General features: G+C 38.7%; 1 protein-coding gene across 3 annotated transcripts in view; it reads left to right on the top strand.

Annotated features, from left to right (window-relative positions):
- The window catches only part of DOCK4 (dedicator of cytokinesis 4), a 444,210-nt gene that overhangs the window by 401,798 nt on the left and 17,968 nt on the right, over window positions 1–24,444 (top strand). For all 3 annotated transcript variants that reach the window (XM_008569607.1, XM_008569604.1, XM_008569598.1), the window contains exons 38-44: window positions 1,849–1,935; window positions 3,767–3,871; window positions 8,073–8,214; window positions 9,953–10,119; window positions 13,016–13,102; window positions 23,178–23,354; window positions 24,131–24,214. In XM_008569607.1, coding sequence (XP_008567829.1) covers window positions 1,849–1,935; window positions 3,767–3,871; window positions 8,073–8,214; window positions 9,953–10,119; window positions 13,016–13,102; window positions 23,178–23,354; window positions 24,131–24,214 — 849 coding nt within the window. The remainder of the gene's footprint in view (window positions 1–1,848; window positions 1,936–3,766; window positions 3,872–8,072; window positions 8,215–9,952; window positions 10,120–13,015; window positions 13,103–23,177; window positions 23,355–24,130; window positions 24,215–24,444) is intronic.

Below are 24,444 nucleotides of genomic sequence, written 5' to 3'. Positions count from 1 at the left end.
TAGCTAGCTCTCAGGGGCCTCTTGTATAAGGGCACTAATGCCAATGATGAGGGCTCCACCCTCATGACCTAATCACTTCCCAAAGCCCCCACTCCTAATACCATCATCTTAGGGGTTAGGATTTCAACATAAGAATTCTAGAAGCGCACAAACATTCAGACTAAAGCATCCAGGTATTTTATTCTCTGAAAAACCACTATCACTTTCACCCTCACTCCCCAAATTGGCATGCATTCTGCTCCATTCCAACCCCCTTTTTTTAAGGTAAAATAAGTAAAACCAAATTTGTTTAAAAAATTTTGTGACATCCCGTCATATACTTAGAGATGCTGTGGGGTCATGGAAAAAAAAACCTCACTGGCCTAATTACGCAGTTCAGTACATCAGCTCGCTTCCCCTCCTGTCCCTCTTCAAGGGCTCGCAGTACTCTTTTTAAAAATGTGTGAATCTAACCATTATTTATTTGATTTGAACACTGGAATGCTTTGGTGGTACATGTCTTAGATTTAAACATACTTGTATCTTCCAAATTGCAAAGGTTAAACAGAAAATTAAAGTATAACCAGTGGCTGTCATTCTTTACAAAGCATAATTGGGTACACCTAAAAATTCGATGCAAGCAAATTGCTTCTTTGCTGTCCTCCTTTATTATTTAACTGCACTGACATATCATTACATTAATAGTAAAAGAAATGTCTTTGTGCCATTTTCTGTAAAGTTTCCACCTATAGGATAAGATGTTTCAAAAATCTCTGGTTTTGGGCCGGCCCAGTGGTGCACTGGATAGTGCGCCGCTTGGGAAGCGCAGCGGCGCTCCCGCCCGAGGGTTCGGATCCCACATACAGACCGGTTCCCGCTCACTGGCTGAGCGAGGTGCGGGAGCAACACCGAGGGTTGCAATCCCGTTGCCGGTCCCCAGTCCGGTACGGGGGCAACACTGAGGGTTGCGATCCGTTGCCGGACACGGAAAAAGACAAAAGACAAAAAAAAAAAAAAAAAAATCTCTGGTTTTATATATTGGCCCATTCATAGGAATTTGTGCTAGATCATGGGTTGCAAACTATGGCCCACAGGTCAAGTGACTCACCACCTATCTCTACAGCCCACAAGCTAAAAATCACTTTTACATTTTTAAATGATTGAAAGAAATCAAAAGAAGAATATTTCATGAGGTGAAAATTAAATGAAATTCACAGTTTAGTGTCCATTGATAAATTCTTATTGGAACACAGCCATGCTTACTAGTGTCTACAGCTGCCTTGATGCTGTAACAGTGGAGCTGAGTCGTTGTGACAATGAATGTGTAGCCTACAGAGCCTAAAATATTGACTGGCCTTTTGCAGAAAAAGTTTTCTGCCACCTGTGCTAAATCAACAAATTTCTGCAATTCTGCTGAGAGTAACCAGCTGGGTTAGACCCTCACAATTTGCTAGTGCAACTTAGCTAAGCGAGGAATCCAGGGTGCCAGACATGGATAATTGGGCCTCAGGAGTCAATGGTAATCCCCTTCTCAGCACTAAGGGCCTGTTTATGTCTATCTACTTGGCCATTGTGGAGCTGTAGTTATTTCAAGATGATGATTCTAAAACAACACCAGAAGATACTGTTTCTGTACCATATGTTAATGACTGTTGTGGTAGATTATCATTTCCAACTTTTAAAAGATTTTAAATAATTTATATGTTAATTACACAGTGTTTTCACGCTTAACACTGCAGTGATTGTTATATGTTATAAAGATTAAGGAGAAAGGCTTGATGATCTAAAAGCAGTCACGTCCTGGACCTTTGGGCAGAAGTAAGTAAATGTTAAGGGGTGGTTACATTTATGTCATTCATTTGTCCACAGTGTTGGGAGAATGGCATTATCTTGTGCCGGAAGATTGCAGAACAGTATGAGAGTTATTATGACTACAGAAACCTGAGCAAGATGAGGGTAAGGTGCCTGTATGTGTCCTAATAAGGATATGACATCCTTTTTTAACTATCTTTCCACCATGGTTCTATGAAATTAATTTTGTGGTCATCTTGATATGTCTTGCAGAAACCTTTTTTAAGATAAATGTCTCCACTGAAGCATACTCAGCTATTTATACAGAGAAATAGTAAATTGATCAGTGTAATGCTTTTGATTAACACACAAAAGTGAGTCCTTGATCTATTCTAAAACACCATATCTGAAATACATAATGTAATCCAAGATTATTACTTTTAGCTAATTGTGGGAAATATCTACACCTTTTGAGGAGCTTCCTACTTGTACACAAATTTCTATAACAATATACCATTCTTAGTCCCATCATCTGCAAAGCAGAAATAGTAGAAATAGCTAGCTGACACACTTGTAATAATTTAGGGCCAAATTCTATAGGAGTCAACTCTCTTTAGCTTCAGAAATATGTTTTTATATGCTAACCTTAAACCAAGATCTTATTAACACACGAGAGCTCAAGGAGTTTAACATTCTGTATCCCTGAGCCAAATGTTTTATGCCTTCTTTGCTTTTAGGTTCAAATAAGTTCTTGCCCTTCAAGTCCATATTCTTTAGTGTCATGAACATTTTGTGTCATTTTGTTATACACAGTGTCCTGAGGAATACTTAGGCTCTTCAGCATTTCTAAGTTAGGATCATTGGCTTTCGCATATTAAAAAAAAAAAAAAAGATTATGATGTTGCCTTTTAATTTGAGGGAGCCATTTAAGAGATGATACCATAAACCTTTAACAGCTCATAAAATCCCTTACACCACCACAATTAACTTATTCAACTGGCAGGAACTGGCCCTGTACTTTTGGCATAGTATTTCATGTCAGCAGTTCATCGATATTTCTCCTAGCATGAAAACCAAAGAGAAAAACCTTGTTTTAACTTCAGTCCATCATGCTGACTCTGGCAAGCACTGCAGTTTTATATAAAAACATGTCTGTTCTTCTCTTGGCATCCTGTCCCTGTAACAGAAGAGAGGTTACAATGTTTACCCGTGAGAGCCCTTGGGTGCCATAGTCACTAAGATTTTTATAAACCCAAAGCATTATACTTCATGCCAACTGCTCTTTGGGGTGCTGTTACTGGGGATGGCGGCGGGGGGATGTCTTCACGTGCAATATTGGTCTTTCTTTGGAACCCCTGGGGATGATATACCATGAATGGGAAACCATAAGCTTTATAAGCTTCATAGTTTCAACATTGTCGAAGACACGCTTAAGAGCTCTCAGCACTTTGTATGACGAGTCTCCGTTGGTTTGGTTTCTTGGTTTATCCCTGTCTAATCTGTGCACGGTTGCACCTTCCAAATGTCCTGAATTACCATGTGTGAGGTGGACACAAATCCACAGGTGAGTACATCTGGCACGAGAATTCTCCAGAAAGATTTTGCTTCTAATAGTTTATGTTAATTTCTACTTAATTGTGAAGAACATATTTCCTTGATAGACTATGTGCATAGGAATAATTTTCTCTGGTGAGAACATGTAATAATATACTTGATCCTTTAAAGGAGAGGTCAGCAAACTACAGCCTGAGGGCGTAGCAGAGGTGGGTAGTTGTGACAGAGACTATCTGGCCTGCAAAGCCTAATATTTACTTTCTGGACATTTATTAAGTTTGCTCATCCTTGCCTTAAAGCATTAAAAAGGGACTCAAACCTTCTTTTCTGCACACTGAATTAAAATGAAGTTCTCCTCATAGAGAAGAAATATCCTCTTCTATAAATTGGTAGAGCAGAAAGAAGAGATAAAATGTCTAGACCTTCTCCTGTGCTTTTCTAGATGATGGAAGCCTCTTTGTATGACAAAATTATGGACCAGCAGCGGCTTGAACCAGAGTTCTTCAGAGTTGGATTTTATGGGAAAAAATTTCCCTTTTTTTTAAGAGTAAGTAATATACTATTTAATTTGCTTTCATATTTCTAATACAGATAGCCCAACCAAGAAAACTAAGTTATTAATGATATTTTATAGGAGAGGTAATAACATCATGAGATTTTTTTTTTCACCTTTTAGTTTGCAAACACTCTTTTAATCTACAATGCCTAGTTTTGAATAATTTCCCAAGATATCAAAACAATCTATCCCTTTCTAAATTTGCTATATATTATGAGCGATCTTTGGTAATTATGCTTTCCTTTGTGTCATAGTCACTGTTCAATTCAGTCTGCAGTTTCCATAGAGTTAGTATTAGGGGAAAATGGTGGGGTACTGCAGAGGGCTGGGAGTTGCAGTTTTACATCATGCAGAAACCCTGCCTCCAGAATCAAGTGAAGAGTGTTGTTTGGCCTTTCCGATGACTTAGTGAAAAGGTAAAGATCATCCAGGAAAGAGATCCAACTTATTGCTAGTATAAAGTATTTCTATAAAGAGAGATTTTCCAGACCTTCCAAGGAACTTACTGATGATAAAATATTCATCTCCTTTCTTTCCATTTTCACATTCTGCCAAGTAGTATGTTATATGCTTGAATATTTATTGAGCACTTCAGTATATAATATCTTCCTTATATAAAAACATTGGTTGAAAGTGGAAATGTATTTCCTCAAGCAACTAAGAAGTATTTGGGATAATTTGTAAAATTGAGTCAATTTATTGCAACTTTAAATCTCAATATACTAATATTTTATTATTTGTGTTTACCTAAGTCTTGCTTTAACTGTCAGCACATATGAATAGATATAGGATAGGTATACTGGGAGGAGAAAAGAGAGAAGAAAGAATTCACTTTATTGTTTATTTAATAATCATTAACTTATCTGCCTTTAGAATGGAAGAAAGTGAAAGATCTCAAAATATTCAAATGCCATACATAAACGTTCATTTTAGTATCACGTGGAACAAGCACTGCAAACACTCAAATGATAGGTGGATGTTTCCTTTAATTGATTGAAATGACCACGTATTTGGGTGCTACATAATATTATGTGAAGTCTTGTGCATTAAAAGAGAATCCACATGATGTTGTGCATGGTCACAAAGCCCACTCTGCAGATGGGACTGCCCAAAGATGGTGGAAAGCTTGATTCCAGATCAAAAACAGTGGCAAATTTAGAACATTTGCTGAATTGAAAAGACTAAGTTTTGGAAGTGGGCGTGCCCATCGTGGGCTCTTATCCACAGCCCTTTGAGGAGTGCACGTGCCCCACATCAGGTTCCGAGTGGAGTGAAAGGCATTCTAGATATGTGAGCAGCACAGAGGGGGCTGAAGACCCCATAGTAGGTCCAGACGTGACTCCACTACAGGAGACCCCCTTCCTTTGTTGGCACAAAATTGTGCAAAGTGAAAGATTATATTTTCTTTCATGTCATACCCAGAGTTAGCTGATCCGTAATGCATAGTAGATACAATGTTTAGAGACTATAATATTTCTAAGGTCCCACAGTACTTTTAATTTCTTTTAAAAATCAGAAGGAAAAAAAGAACTTTCAGGTTGAAGAAAATGTTATAATATACTATATATTCTGTTGTGTACTGTGTGTTAGATAATATCAATGTTGATATAGTCATTTCTATACCAAACCAGTCATACAATGTAATTTTTAACATTTTTTATGGCAGGTGGGACCCACGAAGGCCAGAGTACCTAGGGCCCACAAAAGTTGTAATGCAGCCCTGAGTTTACCTAGCAAGGGTATAGTGAAGTACTTTAGACATCTATCTGTTATATGCAATTATGCTAAAAAGTATTTTTTTTTAAAGTGTTATGTGCAATTATGGTTAAAAAAATGGTAAAGTTAAAAAGATTTAGAAGTAGTTTAGGAGCCATAATTTTAAAGGGAGTTTAGCAAATTGGAAAATTGCATCGACTAATAGAATAAATTTTGTTAAAAAGTCAATTAGAATAAATCAGTCTCTATATGTCAGTCTTTTAAAAACAGCTTTTCTGGATAGACAGCAAGTGGACTTTCCTTCAAAAAGAAAGAGAGGGGTCACCCTCTGTTGGTTTCTGAAGGGCACTGCACTCTTCGGAATCATGCAACCTGACCTGTTTTTAGGGAATCAGATTCTAGTCTGTTCTTCGATTTAAAACTAAACAAATATTAACATTAAAAACTTCCTTTCATTGTTTGATCAATATCAAGATAATTATTAAAACTCTAATAAATTAGTACATTTATACAATTATATGACCTAAGTAGCTTTTTTCCCCTCATGGAAAATGGGTTCTCTAAAGAGCTAACAAATATGACCCACCAGTTCCACTCCTAGTTATATTCCAAAGAAAATTAGAAACACATATCCACACAAAAACCTGTACCTGAACTTTCATGGAAGCAAAAAAAAAAAAAGCCAAAAAGTAGAATCAGCCCAAATGTCTACTATGAATGGATAAGCAAAATGTAGTATGTCTATACAATGGAATATTTCTCAGCAATAAAAAGTAAGTACTACAAAACGGATGGACTTTGAAAATACTATGTCAAGTGAAAGAAGCCAGTCACAAAAGCCCACATTGTATAATTCCCAAATAGGCAAGTCTGTAGAAACAGTTTTGTGATTGCCAGGGTCTGGGGGAAGGGGGAAAGTGACTGCAAATAGGTACGGGGTTTCTTTTTGAGATGATGAAAATGTTCTGAAATTAGATTGTACTGATTTGTGCACAACTCTGAATATACTGAAAACCACTGAATCGCACATTTTAAAAGGTTAAGTTTATTGTATGTAAATTTGGGTAATAATTTCTAGGTAGAGTGTGCTTTAACATTTATTTTTCGAAGGATCACGATTTATTGAAGGGTTGGTGTGGAATTGAGGTAGTTCTCTAAGGCCAGTCCCACTGCATGTCCTCTGCGTGCCTGAGGCTGCCCTGTCTGTAAACCTGAGCCCCTGCCCAGGAGTTGTTTCCAGCTCCCTGGCTGTGGCCTGGAGTTCTTCCCTAGGGCACTTTATGTAACAATAGGAACTTCACAGAGCTGAAAAATACCACAAACCTTGAGCCTTAGCTTCCCCAGGCCATGAACTGTTTTCTCTTTTTCTTAAAGTTCTTCAGGGCGTGAGATCCCACATCCTCTCTTGGTCTTGGTAGCTCCTAAGGAGCCACACTCAGAGCAGACAGAGCTCAGGGCTTGGACTCAGACCTCAGTTTGAATCTAGGACACATGGGCAAAATACTTAAAGATTTTGAGCCTTGACCCCCCAATTATAAAATGGGGTGTGGGTGGGCAACTGACTCTCAAACTTGTATGGATTATGTAAGGTAAGTGCAGTGTACTTCAGAAATGACTGTGCTCAACAATTGTAATTTCATTATAATCAAATTTTCAGAAAGATTTCTCTCATATCTAACTGGTGCTTTTTGGAAACCTGCCCATCTTTCCAGCTCTCTAGCCTATGTCAGAAATAACCTTCACCATTTTTACCTGAATGAATGAGTCCTGACCCACACAGTACTTATATATGTTGTAAAACTAAACAAAAACAAACATATGTCCACCATTGAGCAAGGCCCTGAAAATTCTAAATCTTAGCTTCAGCCAGTTAACAGGATTCCTGGTATCAGAAGCTGAGCTGAGCCAGTTATGGCAGAGAAGTTTCTGTGCCAGCCCTTCTGAAAGCTCAAATACAGATTGGCTCAGCCTTTCTTTCCAGGAGAGTCTCTTGTCAGTGAAAGTGTTAAGGCTGATCTCAGTGGCCTTTTAGAAAGAAAGCAATAAGATGCATTTTTAGAGATTTTATTTAATTTTTTTTCCCTCCAGATTGTGAATGTATCCACATGAGTTTGATATTCAATTGCTAAAAATAATCTTCAACACATGTGCTCATTAATATTTAGAGGAGATGCAGTTGCTTTGTTTTTGTACCTTGGTGCTCTGAGAATCAGACATCTCTTTGCACCTCATGCAAGTGAAGTGGGAAGAGTGAGGCATTCTACAGGGTCTTATTAAAAACATAAAGAGTGAAGCTCATGATTTTTGCCTGCATTTGGAGGCAAAATTTTGAGACTGTTTCAGTATGTATTTTTGTTATAGAATATTGATGTAGGCAGGTGATCAGTTACTGCCGGTGGCCTATTCTTAGGCTTCTATCTGTAATTAATGCACTCAGTTATACAGTCCTAACTTCTTTTTTTGGTTTCACCTCCAGAATAAGGAGTTTGTGTGTCGAGGGCATGACTACGAGAGGCTGGAAGCCTTCCAACAGAGAATGCTGAACGAGTTCCCCCACGCCATCGCCATGCAGCATGCCAACCAGCCTGATGAGACCATCTTCCAAGCAGAGGCTCAGTGTATCCACACGTGGAAGGGCTGTGTCCAGTTAGACAACACTGGCTAGTAGCTGCAGAGCATTTTTACGCAAGGTTGTTTGGCCAGTGGTCCCTTTTCAGTAGCCACGTTCTTGCTCTCCCTTGTTCTCATCTTAATATTGTCTTAGCTCCTTCTGACCAGAATTTAATTGTTCTGTTTATTCTCATGATGTTAGTTGAAAAGAAATCCCTTGAAGATTCTGTTGAAGAATTTTTTCCCTTTAATTAGAACTCTCCTGTATCTCAACTCTGCTTTTAAAGCTCTTTTTTAGTGATTTCCCTTAGAATAATTGTCCTCTGACATATCCCATGGAACGCCCTTCAGTTCAAGGAAATGACAGCATAATGTTTGCTGGGACACATCATTCACCCTTTTTGCTTCTGGAATGAGGAAGGGAAGTGAAAGAGGTCCCTCAGTATCTTTTGCCGCCTCTTAGCTATGACATTCTGAACAGCCTTTAATAATTGCTAGATAACTCCCCCCCATTGTTGAAACATGAACAAGTCAACTGAAATTACATAGAAATTAGAGACAAAGGCAATTTACCCTAGCACTTCTTTCTGAATTTCTCTGCCTCTTCCTGAAACTGCTGGTCTTAGTACCTGAAACTCCCACTGACAATTATGGATACCATTTCAAAGCTGAAACCAAAATGCAAGAGAAGCAAAAAATTACATAAAGAAAAATATTTTGCCTTCTTTCTTTGAATGAGAAGAGGAGGAGGTAAATACCCAAGTAACTGTGATACTCATTTAGGGTAATTTTTTAAAATATCAACTACAACTAAGCTCTCTGCTTATTAATACAAGGTCTAGGAGAGTGGATACCACAAATGTGGGAAGGCTGGGGACACAGATAAATAAGTCATTGTCAGTGTTCTAGTTTTTGTCTTTGGTCACAGTTGCATGAGTATTTACACATTATTATTAACAAACAATAAACTTAAAAGGGCCGTGCATGGACTAAAGATAAGCATGTCTCATGAATGAGGATTAGGATTATTCTAATTCTGAATACCTAAGATCCAAACCATTCCCACCCAGGTCATAGAAGTTTCGAACTAATACTTTGTAAGAATCACCTGGCTAGGGCTGGCCCGGTGATTATCTTCACTATTATCACTATCTCTTACTAAGCACTTTCTATGGGTCAAGCATAATTCTGATCTCTTTACATGTATTGACTCATTTAATTCTCCCCTTAACTTTATAGTGTAGGTTATGTTTATTGCTCACATTTTAGAGGTGGAAACTGAGTCCTGAAGAAGTTAAGTAATTTGCCCGGGCTCACATAGGTAGTCAAATCCTAGAATTGGGGTCTGAAGCCACTCGTAATAACTTCGTATAGCATACATTATACGAAGTTATACGACGCCGAGGGTTCGGATCCCATGTGGAGACCGGTTCCCGCTCACTGGCTGAGCGCGGTGCAGGCGCAACACCAAGGGTTGCGATCCCGTTACCGGTCAGTAAAAAAGACAAAAAAAAAAGGGAAAAAAAAAAAAGAATCACCTGACTAGAACTAGTTCAAGGCCTGTAGTTTGAGATGTGATTTGCTATGAACTGAATTCTCGGTGTCTTCTTGGCAATTTAAATGACTTCAGCTAAAATGGAAACACCAGATTGTTACCCATCCTCTTCTCTCTGCCACCGCTCAGCTCGAGCCAGACTTCTATGGAATTTGCCAAGTCGGGTTTCTTCCTTGACTCTTTAATCCTAGATTTGCAGATATATGCTGTGACTCCCATTCCAGAGAGCCAGGAGGTCCTGCAGAGAGAGGGTGTTCCGGACAACATCAAAAGTTTCTATAAAGTGAATCACATTTGGAAATTCCGCTATGACAGACCATTTCACAAAGGCACTAAAGATAAGGAGAATGAATTCAAGGTACCATGTAGTTCTTCTTACATGCTATCTCCTCAGATAGACTGTGAGCAAATATTTACTCAGAATAGTGTCAAGTGACAGAACCAGAAGGAACTATAGAAATCATTTAGTTGAGCGGTTTTCCCACTGTGCTGTGTGTCAGAGTAACATGGGTGCTTCCTAGCCAAGCAGATTTCTAGCCCCTCAGCTCAGCAGTTCTGACTCAGTCTAGGAGGAGGTCCTGAAATCTGCGTTTTTTGTGACAATTCTAATGCCAGTGGTCCTTAAAACAGTCTTTGGGATCGTGGTTGATTGAGTTCAGCCCTCTCATTCATTCATGTTGAACCAATTGGGGGAACCTCAGGATATTTATTCTCCAGTGCAGTAGAGTACAATGAGTAAAGAGTATTTAATGAACAGGGAAAAAGAGGATCTAGAAACAGAGACCAGTCGGGTAGACTGCCGGCACAGTGGGTAAGTTCTGTGCTCTTCTGCTGAATTTTCTTCTTAGAATGGTGTATAATTAGGATTTCTGAGAGGACCTAGAGGAAAAGCAGATCTTGGATTCTGCATGTGTTGAGTTCTGTGTGATCAGTAGTTCCAATATGCCTTGCTAGTCCAGCGTTCTCTCAGCCAGAAAAGGAGAAGATTTCTCATAGTCCCACTGGGGGAAAGGGGCAAGATTGTTCAGTAGCTAAATTATCTGCCCTTTCCTTGAAAACAGTGACATAGTGAGAACCAGTAGATCCCCAGTTAGTCAGTATTGCATACCAAAACAAAGAATGCAAAATGAACTTATTATTGTGGGTTAATTGGCTTCGCATTCTTTATCACAGATATTCTGTACTTCACCTGGGAATTGTTCTAATGCTATCAGTACTGATTGTCTACTGTTAACTCACTTGATCAGCTCTGCTTAAGTGCCAGTGCTTTCAGAACTCCAGGAATTATTCACAGCCGAGAGATCAGATGAGGAAAGTGATAGTTTTGCTGAGTTATAATGGAGTTGAATAAAGAGCAGTCGTCTGTGCAAGGTTTGAGGGGTTAAATATCAGGGCCTGGAGACCACTGGAAAACATCATTGGGATATTAGTGAAAAGATCCATGATCATTTTTCTAGTCTTTTCTGGATATTTACACATATTTTTCTTTTTGCCCTCCAAAATCAATTAAAGATTCAGTTGGTTTACGATACGGTTCTCCTTGCAATGGCTTCCAGTGAAAAGTCACAGATCTAGTAGAGTTGGACAGTTGACTTGCTCGAACTCATATTGTAGTTACGGTAGATGCAGTACTAGAACCCTCATCTTTGATTCCTTCTCCATTGCTTTTTCCACTGTCCCTCATTGCCTCGTGGCCACCACTTTCCAGATTTATGAGAGGTACAGCGATCCCCCTAAAAGACAATCGTAATCAATCTGGCTCCTTATTCTTCTACTCATAGGCCTCACAGTCTGGTCCCAAACTGTCCCTCCAGAAGCCTCATCTCTGCCACAACCCACTCCTCCCCTCCTCTCAGCTCCAGTGACACCAGCTTCTCTCTCCCTCTCTCGTGCCCTGTCACAGTCGCTCCCACTCTGCAGGCTGCTTCCTCCTGCCTGCTCTGCTGCCCCCGCTCTCCTCCTGGCAAACTCCTACTCGCTCTTCAAAATTCAGCTCACGTGTCCCGTCCTCTGAGAACTGCTGTCCTCCTCTGCTCTCCCCCAGCACCTTGAGCATCCCTTTCTCTCCGCTCTGAGCTCTTATTTGTCTGTTTACCTCCCTGTCACCACCAGAACACTGCGAGCTCTTGCCACAGAGACTCTGTCACATTCATCTCAGCACATCTTTCCTGGCACAAACATATTCTTTCTTTTTTATTGTTGTTTTTGAATAAATGGCACTATTCCAGGAATTTTGTGGTGTATTATCCTCTTGAGAATACACTTGGTTTAAATAAGAAAAATGAGGCATAGATTCCTAAACCTGGTTGACAGAAGAGAAACCTAGCAGCAGCAGCAGCAGCAGCTCGTACCAAAGGCAGCTGTGGTTTCACACGTCCTGGGGGTGCTCATCCTGACCAGAGGGGGCCTCAGCTCTGAAATACAGATCTGCCTCGATTACAGCAGTTCAGACAGGCACAAGAAAATGTGGCACGGTGGATTTAGGAATGGAGAAGTCAGACGTCCTGTGGGTGGTGCTAACACTGACTCTACAGGTAATTAGAATGTCGTTTTTGAGCAAGTCATGTTGCCTCTTTGAGACTTGGTGTTTCCATCTTTTGTTCTCTCTCTCTTTTTTTGGAGGGGGGTGTGCTGGCTGGTTTGGGGATCTGAACCTTTGAGCTTGGTGTTATCAACACCACTCTAATCAACTGAGCTAACCAGTCAGCCCTTCATCTTTAGAATTGAAAGCTCGGGAGCTGGCTGGTTAGCTCAGTTGGTTAGAGCACAGTGATGCAGCACCAAGGTCAAGGGTTCAGATCCCCTACCAGCTAGCAGCCAAAAAAAAAAAAAGGAAAGATCAAGCTACATGATTCCTAAAGCCTTTTCTTCCTCCAGGATTCTGTTATTCTAATCTTGTGTTGACTGGCTGACACTATTACCCCTTCCAGATAAAAATGGCTAGGCCTTAAGGAGTGGAGAGAGTATAAGTTTGAATTTTAGAGGAATGGTAAAAATAAATTCATGATGGCCTATTTTCATATGTTTATGCTTGCTGTCTGAAGTAGGAGCTCATTTATTTTACATATAAAAAGTTTCAGACAATATACAATGGAATTATTATCATAAGCTTCAGCAATATCTTTAGAATGAAGACTAAAAAAAGCTGACAGAAATAAGTAAAACCTGATAACATTGAATGGCAAACATTAGTCATAGCACAGTACCTAGAAAGAAGGGCAGTTTGGGGACCTCATTTGTTTTGTATTTTGTAGAGTCTCTGGGTGGAGAGAACATCATTATACTTGGTGCAGAGTTTACCTGGCATTTCCCGCTGGTTCGAAGTGGAAAAGCGTGAAGTGGTAAGGATCAGAGCTTATTCTCAAGTACTCTCTCATCATGGTTGCTCACCTGGAGTCGTGCCGTATGTTAATCGCTTCTGCTTTTGACTCAAAGTCCTGGGAAGCACTCATAGTAAGTTAGTGAATGTTTGTGATATTGACTGCTATTACCAAGGCTGGGAAGGTGAACACTGAAATTGTCCTAGTCCACCCAGCTGGAGGAAACAGTGATTGCTGCATGTGACAAAAGCTACACAGGCCCTTGAGTTAGAACTGGAATTCCAGTTCTCCCAATTACTATAGTTATGTGGTCTTCAATGCTTAATGGGTGACGCAGGTGCTAAGATTACCTACTCTATCCTATTTAATCATCATATCAAAGTTATGAGGTATTGTATATATTCTTATCCCCATTTACACAATTTTTAACTAGAGATTAAAAGCCTTTGCTGGAGGTCATATAGCAAGATGTTGAAAAAGGATAGACTTGAGCCAAGGGTTTTATGATTCCAAAGCCAGTTATATTGATCTTTTCTAGCCTTGCTTTCCTTATAGGCAAAATGAGGCTAATGCAAAGCCCCAGCACAGTACCTGATACACGGTAAGTCCGTGCTGTTACAGTTCCCAGGAGAAGGGATGGTGGTATATTGGTCCCACTGAGCAGTCCTGGATGGAACACCAGCTGGAGATCAGTGGGTGCCACTGCAGAACCTGGTAACCACAGCACCCAAGAACCCTCTGGTTGTCAACTATGTCCCAGCTCCAGTCCCCAGTTGTAAGAACAGAGAGAGCAGTAGCTGAAGGCAGCCGTACCCAGGGTGCAACCCTGCCCTGCTGTCTGTGCTGCCCTTCAACCACCTTGCTGTCAGCCACAGCCCTGCAGTCTCACAGCAGCCCTTCTCCCTCCACCGTGGCTGAGGCCAACCCTTGCATCACCACAGTCCTCCATCTGATAGAAAATGTGCCAATTGGGAAAATATATCTTAGCCCATACCTTATTTAGGTAACAATCTCACTCTGTCAATGCGTAAGTAAGAGCAGCTCGTACCCAAATTGTCTTCCAAGAATGGCTTGTCCTACCCCAAATCTCTCAGCATTGAAACTACCCTCAGCTTATGTTCAATTAGGCTAAGGATTTAATGGGATTTTTATTTTGCAATGCCAAAAAAGTAATATGACTCCTTAACAAATTGAACTCGATTCAGCAGATTACATGAATGCAGTTATATTTTTGTATAGTCAAGGGTCCCCAAAACCTGGTCGCTTGCCTGGTATACCCTGGTACCTTCCATGCCAGAGGGGAGGCTGCCAAACAGTGCTCAGAAAGTCTTATTATTATGCTTCCTGCTGAGTGGCATGGGGACAACCCACAGAAATGGTCTTAGTCATCTGTGCTGCTCATGATTCAAGAGAGCCTTTCCAGCTCCTTACTAGCCAGATCATTAAATTCTGTGAAGTCTCACCAGTGGTCTCAGCCCTTGAAACATTACACACACATACACACGCCACTAATAAAAAGGAGCATGCTGGTAATGATAAAAAGAGCCTTACTAAACACAGCCTTCCAAACATCAGCTGCCTACTTTGTCAGAATGTGAAATCTTATGTTCTGTCAAACTGAGAGAAGAAAACAGCCGAGTTTGATTTGAACACAGCCCACTCTCAACAGCCTTGATGCATTTCTCTTGTTCTTGCTGCCTGCAATGTTCCCACTTTCTATTAAAGTTATTGGCTTACTGGGGTAATTCCTAGTGTATAAGGTCTTCAGGAACAGAGACCTGTAGTAGGTACTCAATAAAGATATGTGAAGTCCCTTATATTCATGCCAAAATCTGGAAACCAGAGTTTGCATATGTTTGGTTCCAAAACTCATTTGCTGATATACCCAAGTTCTTCTAATTTAAAGCCATTTATTAACTTTATTTCACTTTGTGTGAATATTTATATGTTTCACTGCAGAAATATTAATGCATTTGATTAGAGGAATCTGCCCCAGATCCTGCTGAGGGATACATAGTATACCACATATGCCCTATATTACCTTCTAAAATCTGAAAGTTCTACATTCTGAAACATGTAGCATCAAGGTTTCACATGAAATTGTGGACCTTTATTTTCTAAAAAATAGGCCCAAAATAACTATTTAAATTTTTTTAAGATATCAGTGCCTTTGAACTATTGTTTCCTTGGTACTTTTTTTACTTACCCTTTTTTCTGATTTAAAAAAAAAAACTTTTTTCTGATTAAAAAGTATGCTCATTTTTAATATTTTAAACAAGATAAACATTTAATAGTTTAGAATCTATACATAATATTTTTTAATCCATTATCTAAAGATAATGAGAGTATTATCATACCACATTATATCCATCAGAAAATCATGCGGCTCTACTTTCAAAATATACCCAGAATCCAACCACCCACCCAATAGCGCCATCTAGTGCCTCATTACTGCAGTAGCCTGTTAAGAGGTCTGCTTATTCCCTTCTCTTGCAGTCCCTTCTGTACACAGCGGCCAATGTCCTATTTATTTCTTTTTTAATTTTTTTATTGAAACATAATTAGTTGTATATATCTGTGGGGTACAGAATTGAATATAAATACCTGTGTGCAGTATGTGATGCTCAAATTAAGATAGGGATAGTTACCATATTTATCATTACACAATGTAATCATTTTTTGTGGCCCTTTACCAATTTCTCACTTTTACCCCACCCTTTCCTTCCTCTGGTGGTCTCAGTTCCATTCTCTCCTTTTAAAAGTTAAACAGATTATTGTGACTATTGTATCTTTCTTTCTTTCTTTATTTTTTTAGCTCCCACTTATGAGTGAGGACATGCAGTATTTCTCTTTCTGTGCCTGGCTTATCTCACTTAACATAATTTCTTCTAAGTTTATCCATGTTGCTGCGAATGGCACAATTTCATTCTTTGTATATGGCAGAGTAGTATTCCATCGTGTAAATATACCACATTTTCCTTATCCAGTCATCAGTTGATGGGCATTTTGGTTGGTTCCAACTCATGGCTACTGAAATAGAGCTGTAATGAACATGGGAGTGCAGGTATCCCTTCAACATGATGATTTCCATTTCTTTGGGTATACACCTAGCAGTGGGATTGCTGGGTCATATGGCAGTTCTATCTGTAGTTGTTTGAGGAACCTCCATACTGTTTTCTATAATGGCTGCACTAGTTTACAGTCCCACCAACAGTGCAGGAGAGTTCCCCTTTCCCTGCGTCCTCGCCAGCATTTGGTATTCTCAGTCTTTTTCATAATAGCCATTCTAACTGGGGTGAGATGATAGTGTGGTTTTGATTTTCATTTCCCTGATGCTGAGTGATATTGATCATTTCTTCATGTGTCTTTTGGCCATTTGTATCTCTTCCTTTGAAAAATCCCTATTTAGCTTCTTTGCCCATTTTTAATCAGGTTTACATGGTTTTTTTTACTGTTAAGTTGTTTCAGTTCCCTGTATATTCTGGATATTAAAACATTGTTGGATGCATAGTTTACAAATATTTTCTCTCATTCTTTAGGTTGTCTTTTCACTGTTAATTGTTTCTTTTGCTGTGCAGAAGCTTTGTAGTTTGATATAATTGCATTTGTTTATTTTTCCTTTTGTTGCCTTTGCTTTGGGGGTCATATTCACAAAGTCTTTGCCCAGTCCTACTTCCTGAAATGTTTCCCTTATGTTTTTTTTTTAGGGGTTTTATAGTTTCAGGTTTTATAATTAAGTCTTTAATCCATTTGAGATGATTTTGGTATATGGCGAGAGGTATGGGTCTAGTTTCATTCTTCTGCATATGGATGTCCAGTTTTCCCAACACCATTTGTTGAAGAAGCAGTCTCTTCCCCAATGTATGTTCTTGTTGACTGTGTCAAAGACAGTTGGCTGTAAGTCTGTGGGTTGGTTTCTGGGTTCTCTATTCTGTTCCACTTGTCAGCTGTCTGTTTTTATGCCAGTACCATGCTGTTTTGGTTACTATAGCTTTGTAGTGTAATTAGAAGTCAGGGAGCTTCTGGATTTATTTATTTTTTGCTCAGGATTACTATGGCTATTTGGGGTCTTTTGTTATTCTATATGAATGTTAGGATTGTTTTTCCTATTTCTGTGAAGATGTCATTGGTATTTTGATAGGAATTGCATACAATGTGTAGATCTCTTTGGGTAGTATGGACATTTTCACAATGTTAATTCTTCCAATCTAAGAGCTTGGTATGTCTTCCCACCTTTTTGTGTCTTTAATTTCTTCCAGCTGTGATTTGTAGTTCTTGTTCTAGAGATCTTTCACCTCCTTTGTTAAATTGATTCATAGGTATTTTATGTTTTTTGTGACTATTGTAAATGTTTGCTTTCTTCATTTCTTATTCTGCTAGTTCATTGTTGAAGTATAAAAATGCTACTGATTTTTGCATGTTGGTTTTGTATCCTGCAACTTTAGTGAAATTGTTTATCAGCTCTAAGAGTTTTTCAGTAGAGTCTTTAGGTTTTTGATATATAGGATCATGTCATCTGCAAACAAGGACAGTTTGACTTTGTCTTTTCTAATCTGGATGCACTTTATTTCTTTTTCTTGCCTGATTGTTCTGGCTAGTACTTCCAATACTGTGTTAATAAGAGTGGTGAGAGTGACTTTTTCCTGTTATCCAGGAAGATATTGGCAGTGGGTTTGTCATATATGGCTTTTATTGTGTTGAGATATTTTCCTTCCATACCTGATTTGTTGAAAGTCTTTATCATGAAGCAATGTTGAATTTTATCAAATGCTTTTCCTGCATCTATTGAGATAATCAGATGGTTTTTGTCCTTGCTTTTGTTTATGTGGTGTATCACATTTATTGACTTGCATATGTTAAGTCATTCTTGCATCCCTGAGATGAATCCACTTGATCACGGTGTATAATTTTTTTGATGGTTGTACTCTGCTAATATTTTGTTGAGGATTTTTGCATCTGTGTTCATCAGAGACATTGACCTGTGGGTTTTGGGGTTTTTTTTTTTTTTGTATCTTTGTCTGCTTTTGATATCAGGGTGATGCTTGCCTCATAGAATGAATTTGGGAGTGTGACCTGTGTTTCAACTTTTTTGGAATAATTTGAAGAGAATTAGAATTAATTCTTCTTTAAAGGTTTGGTAGAATTCAGCAGTAAAGCTATCCAGTCCTGGGCTTTTCTTTCTAGGGAAATTGCTGATTACTGCTTCAGTCTTTTTGCTTATTAGTCTGTTCAGGTTTTGTGTGCCTTCTTGGTTCAGTTTTGATAGTTTGTATGGGTCCAGATGTTTATTCATTTCCTCCATGTTTTCAAATTTGTTGGCATATAGTTGTTTATAATAGTCTCTAACAGTTCTTCTGTGGAATTGGTTTTAATGTTTCCTTTTTCATTTCTCTCTTTTGTTATTTGTGTCTCTCTCTCTCTCTCTCTCTCTCTCTCTCTCTCTCTCTCTCTCTCTCTCTCTAGCCTAGCTAATGGTTTGTCTATTTTGTTTATCTTCTCAAAAAAAAAAAAAACACGGCTTTTTTTTTTCATCGATCTTTTGTATCATTTTTTGGATCTCTGTTTCATTTAGTTCTGCTCTGATTTCATTTATTTCCATCAACAAATTTAGGATTGGATTGTTCTTATTTTTCTAGTTCTTTGAGGTACAGTGTTAGGTTGTTTATTTGCAATTTAGTAACATAGATTTGTTTTCTTTTACTCCATAGCAGTAATTAATCTTATTAAATTTCAATTTGTTCCATCTTTGCCCACTGGGAGCCTCTTCAAATTTTCTCCTGATTCTTTTTGGCAGTATCCGAGTAGTCTTTGTTACTGACCTAACACACAGGATGGGATTATCAAATCAGACAGAGGAATCAGTGATCTTTCCCAGCATTAAGCTTTACTAAAAGTTTCAAGGCAATCAAGATGTTCAGGTGAAGCAGAGAGTCTTCTAAGATATCAAACCTTGTCTTTCACGTTCTTCTTCCCCACAGAAATAATAATAATTTTGAATAACAGATGGTGTATTAGTCAGGGTTCTCCAGAGAGAACCAACAGGATATGTATATAAATATATGAGAGGGGATTTATTAGAGGAATTGGCTCACAGAATTGTGAAAGTTGGGGAGTCAGTCCCACAATAGGCTGTCTGTAAACTGAATGCCAGTAGTGTGGCTCAAAGTCTGAAAGTCTCATAACCAGAGAAGCCAATGGTGCCATTGGTGTAAGGCCTGAAACCCAAAAGATGAAGAGTCTCAGGTTCTGATGTCCACAGACAGGAGAGCAGAGTGTATCCCAGCTCCAGTGGATAGAGACAGAGTGATTTGCCTTTCCGTCCACTTTTGTACCCTCCAGGCCTCCAAAGGATTGGATGGTTCCTGCCCATATTGGGGGCGGATCTTTCCCACATAGTCCACTCACGCCCATATGCTGATCTCTTCTGGAAACACCATCATGAACACACTCAAACAGATAGCTTTACCTGGTTTCTAGGTATTCCTTAGTCTAATCAAGTTAACGCCTGGAATTAACCATCACAGATGGAGTCTCTGAGTTTCATGGGGTTCCTCACACAGGGCATTTAAGTTATGAAGTGTAAATTATGTACCATTCCATTTTATACTTCACAGAGTTAGTCGTAAAGCTTCTTGGGGACATTCTCTATTCATGACGTACGGATCCTGGGTTTATTTACTTTAAGAAATCCTTGGGCTGGGAAATTTCTAAGGGCATTCCACAGATAACATCTCTTCCTCCTAGCAATTATTTTTAGCCTCTTTATTGAAGATTCGATTGATAAGGAGATAAGATCCAGTCACCTGTTTTCTTTTCTGTCCACCAAGGACATTCCCCCATAAAGAGAATGAATGGCTCACAGGCCAGCTACTTTACTGTCTTCCTCCCAGATACTTTCCTTGCTTTCTGGTATGACAAGGTGATCCAGGCTCACTTGTACATCTCCTGCCCCAGACATGAAATCCACCATTTCTCAAATGACTTCCAATTTTTTTTAGTGGAAACAGCATTTAAAGATCACAATCTAAGAGATAGAGGAACGTAATTCATTGATGAACATTATTTATACACATATCTTTGCACGCTTCTTTGACCCTCTACTTAGAATTATTTCCCTAGAATTGAATTAATCTATCAGAGGGTCCCAACAATTTAACCTTTGATTCTTTGAATCAGCAATGGGATGTATCAATTTATGTCCTGTATGGGTGGGATAACTGTTCTTGGGAGTACCCATTTCCCAGAATTCTGTCCAACACTGGGTGTTGTATATTATTTTAATCTTTCCAAATAATAAACCAGAAATGATCATGCTAGGGTTGAATGTTTTGTTTTAGCATTTATTGAATGCTAGTAAAGATGGATATGTTTTCACATATTTACTCTTTCTGTTTATTTTGCGAATCCACCAATCATACCCTTTGTCCAGTTTTCTTCAGTATTTAAGAAATAATAATACTTCGTCTGGAATACATGTTGGAAATATTCTCCCAAGTTATTTGTCTTTTGCCTGTGTTTATTGTATTTAATTTTGTTTACTTTTTAGAAAAATTTTTCTATTACTGGCATTTTAATTTATAAAGATGAAGATGGATTTCTTTTTTATTTTATTATGGTCAAAAACACATAACATAAAATCTACTATCGTAATAATTTTTAAGTGTATTTTAGAGTAGTGTTAACTATATATACATTGTTGTGTGACAGATCTATAGAAATTTTTCACTTGCAAAACTGAAATTTTTTTTTTTTCCTTTTTTTTTTTTTTTGTCTTTTTTACTGACCGGTAACGGGATCGCAACCCTCGGTGTTGTGCCCGTACCGGGGACCAGCAACGGGATCACAATTTTTTTTTTTTCCTTTTTGTCTTTTTTTTACTGACCGGTAACGGGATCGCAACCCTCGGTGTTGTGCCCGTACCGGGGACCAGCAACGGGATCACAACCCTCGTTGTTGCGCCCACACTGCACTCAGCCAGGAGCGGGAACCGGTCTCCACATGGGATCCGAACCCTCGGCGGGAGCACCGCTGCACTCCCAAACGGCACACTCTCCAGTGCACCACCGGGCCGGTCCAAAACTGAAATTTTATATCCATCAAACAACTCCCCTTTTTCCCCTCCTGCCCCTAGCAACCACCATTATAGGCTATGTTTCTTAAGATGTTTTGCTTACTTTTTAACTTTCAGTTAATCAGAGCTCTCAGACTTTTCCTTTATGGTTTAGATTTTGTGTGTATAGAACAAAGATTTAATGTCACAAGTAATTGGAGAGTAAATACACATTTGCCACCACTCGGGTAAAGAAACAGAGCATTGTCAGCAGCATCCTAGAGGCCTCCCATGCACTCCTTCCTAATTACAACTCCCTCTCTATACCCTAAAGATAACCGCTATTCTGCCTTTTATGGTATCCATTCCCTTGTTTAGTTTATCACCTATTTGCCTCCCTGTACAAGCCAACTTAATTTTGCCTAGTTTTGAACTTTATGTAATGGTGTCATACTGTTTATGATCCATTGAGACTTGTTTCTTTTGCTCAGTATTATTTGTAATATTTTTCAGTATTATCTCATGTGACTGAAGTTTGTTTTCATTGCTGTATGCTATTCCATTGGATGAACATACTATATAATTTATGTATCCTCTTATTGGTAGACGTAGGGATTTTGGAGACAACTGTGAACATTTTTGTACATGTTTCCTGGTACACATGTGTACACATCTTCTACTTAACATTTCCTTGGATATACGCCTAGGAGTAGAATTTCTGGAGCATAATATATATATAAATCTGTTTTCCAAAGTGAATGAACCAATTTGAACTTTCAGCAGCAGGAACTGAGATGCTATTGCTCACATTCTTACCCTCATTTGTATTATTATATTTATTTTGCCATTTCAGTGGGTATTTAGTAGTATGTCATTGTGATATTATTTTTCACATCTTTGATCACAAATGAGGCTCAACACCTTTTCATCTCTTTACTGGCCATTTGGATTTCCTCCTTCATAACATGGCTATTTAAATGTTTTGCCCATTTTTTATTGGATTGTTTGCCCTTTTTTTTTAACTGGTTTTTATGGGTCTTTATATATTCTCGACATGGCTCTTTGATGTTTATACATGTTATAAATATCTTCTCATATTTTCTGGCTTATCTTCCCGTTTCTTTATGGTGTCTTTGGTGAATGTTTATTCTTAATTTTGATGTAGTCATATTATTCTAGGATTTTTCAGTGTTGCTTTAAGATGATCTAAGTGACCTTTAAAAACTCTAATTTGTTTCCTTTACTGAAAGAACCAATATTTAAATGTGCTTATTATAAGCCTGAATTACTTTATTGCTGGGAGCTTGGCAGACCTTCTCTTCAAAGAGAATGTCAATGACAATAATAGTCCCAGTGCCATGCACTGCGGAGCACTTTTATCTTTTAACAATTAGGTCCCTCATACAACCCAGGATTTTTAAGTCATTATGATTCTACTTGGCTCTCCTTCAACAGATAGATCCGGTGGTATATATGTGATTATCTTGTTTTCTATAACTCCCAACTGTGTGCCATTCTGTGCCACCTTATGGTGCTATTATATATGCATATGGAGTCCGTATGGGCATATGTCCCATCTCTCAACTGGGCTGAAAGCTCCTTGACATCAGACGATCTATAAATGCATCTTTGTATCTCCCGTGATGCTTTGCATCAAATAAGCATCAAGAAAGGTGATGATAATATGCAGGTCCCTGAATATTTAGCCCTTCATAGGAAAAGAAAAACTAATTTTAAAAGACATGAGATGATTGGATTTTATTATAAAGATTAAATTGTTGTTACAATGCTAACATAGAATTGATGTTTGCTGATTATCTAACCCACATTTCAACAATGAATATAATTACCTGCTCTTTCCAAACCTTACTAATGAACAGGTAACTTGACTTCCATATCTTTTTCTGTTTTACTGGGTGGCCCCTGGTAGACATATTGATGGGAGCCCAGGGGGAGCACAGATAATTCAGAACATGAATAATCTACTTTGTGTTTCTTCTTGAATGTCACAAATTCAATATATACTTATGCTCATTTGCTTCTCAGGTAGAAATGAGTCCTTTGGAAAATGCAATTGAAGTATTGGAAAATAAGAATCAGCAGCTGAAGACTCTGATTAGTCAGTGTCAGACAAGACAGATGCAGAATATTAATCCCCTGACCATGTGCCTGAATGGAGTTATAGATGCCGCAGTTAATGGTGGAGTTTCCAGGTATCAAGAGGTGAGGATTAGGCAATGCTGTTTGAAACAAAGTTTGCAATTGTGATTTCTTAGGGTTCCATGGATCTTTTTTCAAAATATGTACCCATATCAGCATGGAAACATAGGGCTACAATGGACACAGAGTCCTTTGTTAAATAGAGCAAACATACAGTCATTCATGATGCCTACTTATGCTTTTTCTAACGTGATATTTGGAGGATAAAAGTGTGTGTGTGTGTGTGAGAGAGAGAGAGAGAGCGAGAAAGCGAGAGAGAGAGAGAGAGAGAGCGTGTTCTTGGGTGAATAAAAGTAGTGAGGAGATCGGGATTGTTGGATAAAAGTTTATCTAAAATAATGTCCCTGATCAAGGAGGTCCATGGGCATAGAAAAGTCCGATCTTGTTAAGAAGATTCTTTAACTAGACTTTTCATCCGCCCTCTTAGTTTTAAACAGAAAGACGTAATAGACTGGAAGGTGAGGCCACCATCTTGGTCACAACGAATCTTACGGCAATTTATTTTATGGTAGAATACCATACACTTTATTGATTTGGGCTTGCTCTTTGTTTATTCTACCAAAGGTACTTATTGTACAATATCCAATCTCCCTTGAATAATCCTTTCCGTGTGTTCCTATTCTGACCAACCACCCACACTAGGAATCTCTCCCTCTGTCCCCAAATGTAGTTTATAATGGTGTCATTTCTCTAAAATGCCAGGTCTTTAGAAACAACAACTGTCTTTCACTTTTCTTGTAACTCTCTTGAAATAGACTTATTATCCCTTCTCTTACTAGGCATTCTTTGTCAAAGAATATATCTTAAGTCACCCTGAAGATGGGGAGAAAATTGCACGATTAAGAGAGCTGATGCTTGAGCAGGTAAGGGAGACAGAAGTCAATTACCTTCTCTCTATTTTGCCTGGATATGTGCTTGCTTACCTAGAGATCTATCGTGAGGTTCTCTACATAAGTGGTCTAACTGAAGCTGACAATCGGGGGTTCAGATTCACCTCTAATATATTCCAGCTAGCTAATTTCTACTTTTTTTCTCACTTGGATACAATATTGCAATGAGTAGACTGTGGAATCCCATAGCAAGCAACTTCCTG

The sequence above is a fragment of the Galeopterus variegatus genome, unplaced genomic scaffold (assembly GCF_000696425.1).
Source record: "Galeopterus variegatus unplaced genomic scaffold, G_variegatus-3.0.2 Scaffold27, whole genome shotgun sequence".
Lineage (NCBI taxonomy): Eukaryota > Metazoa > Chordata > Mammalia > Dermoptera > Cynocephalidae > Galeopterus > Galeopterus variegatus.
Note: the sequence above shows the minus strand (reverse complement) of the source record. Positions and strands in the feature narration are given on the sequence as shown.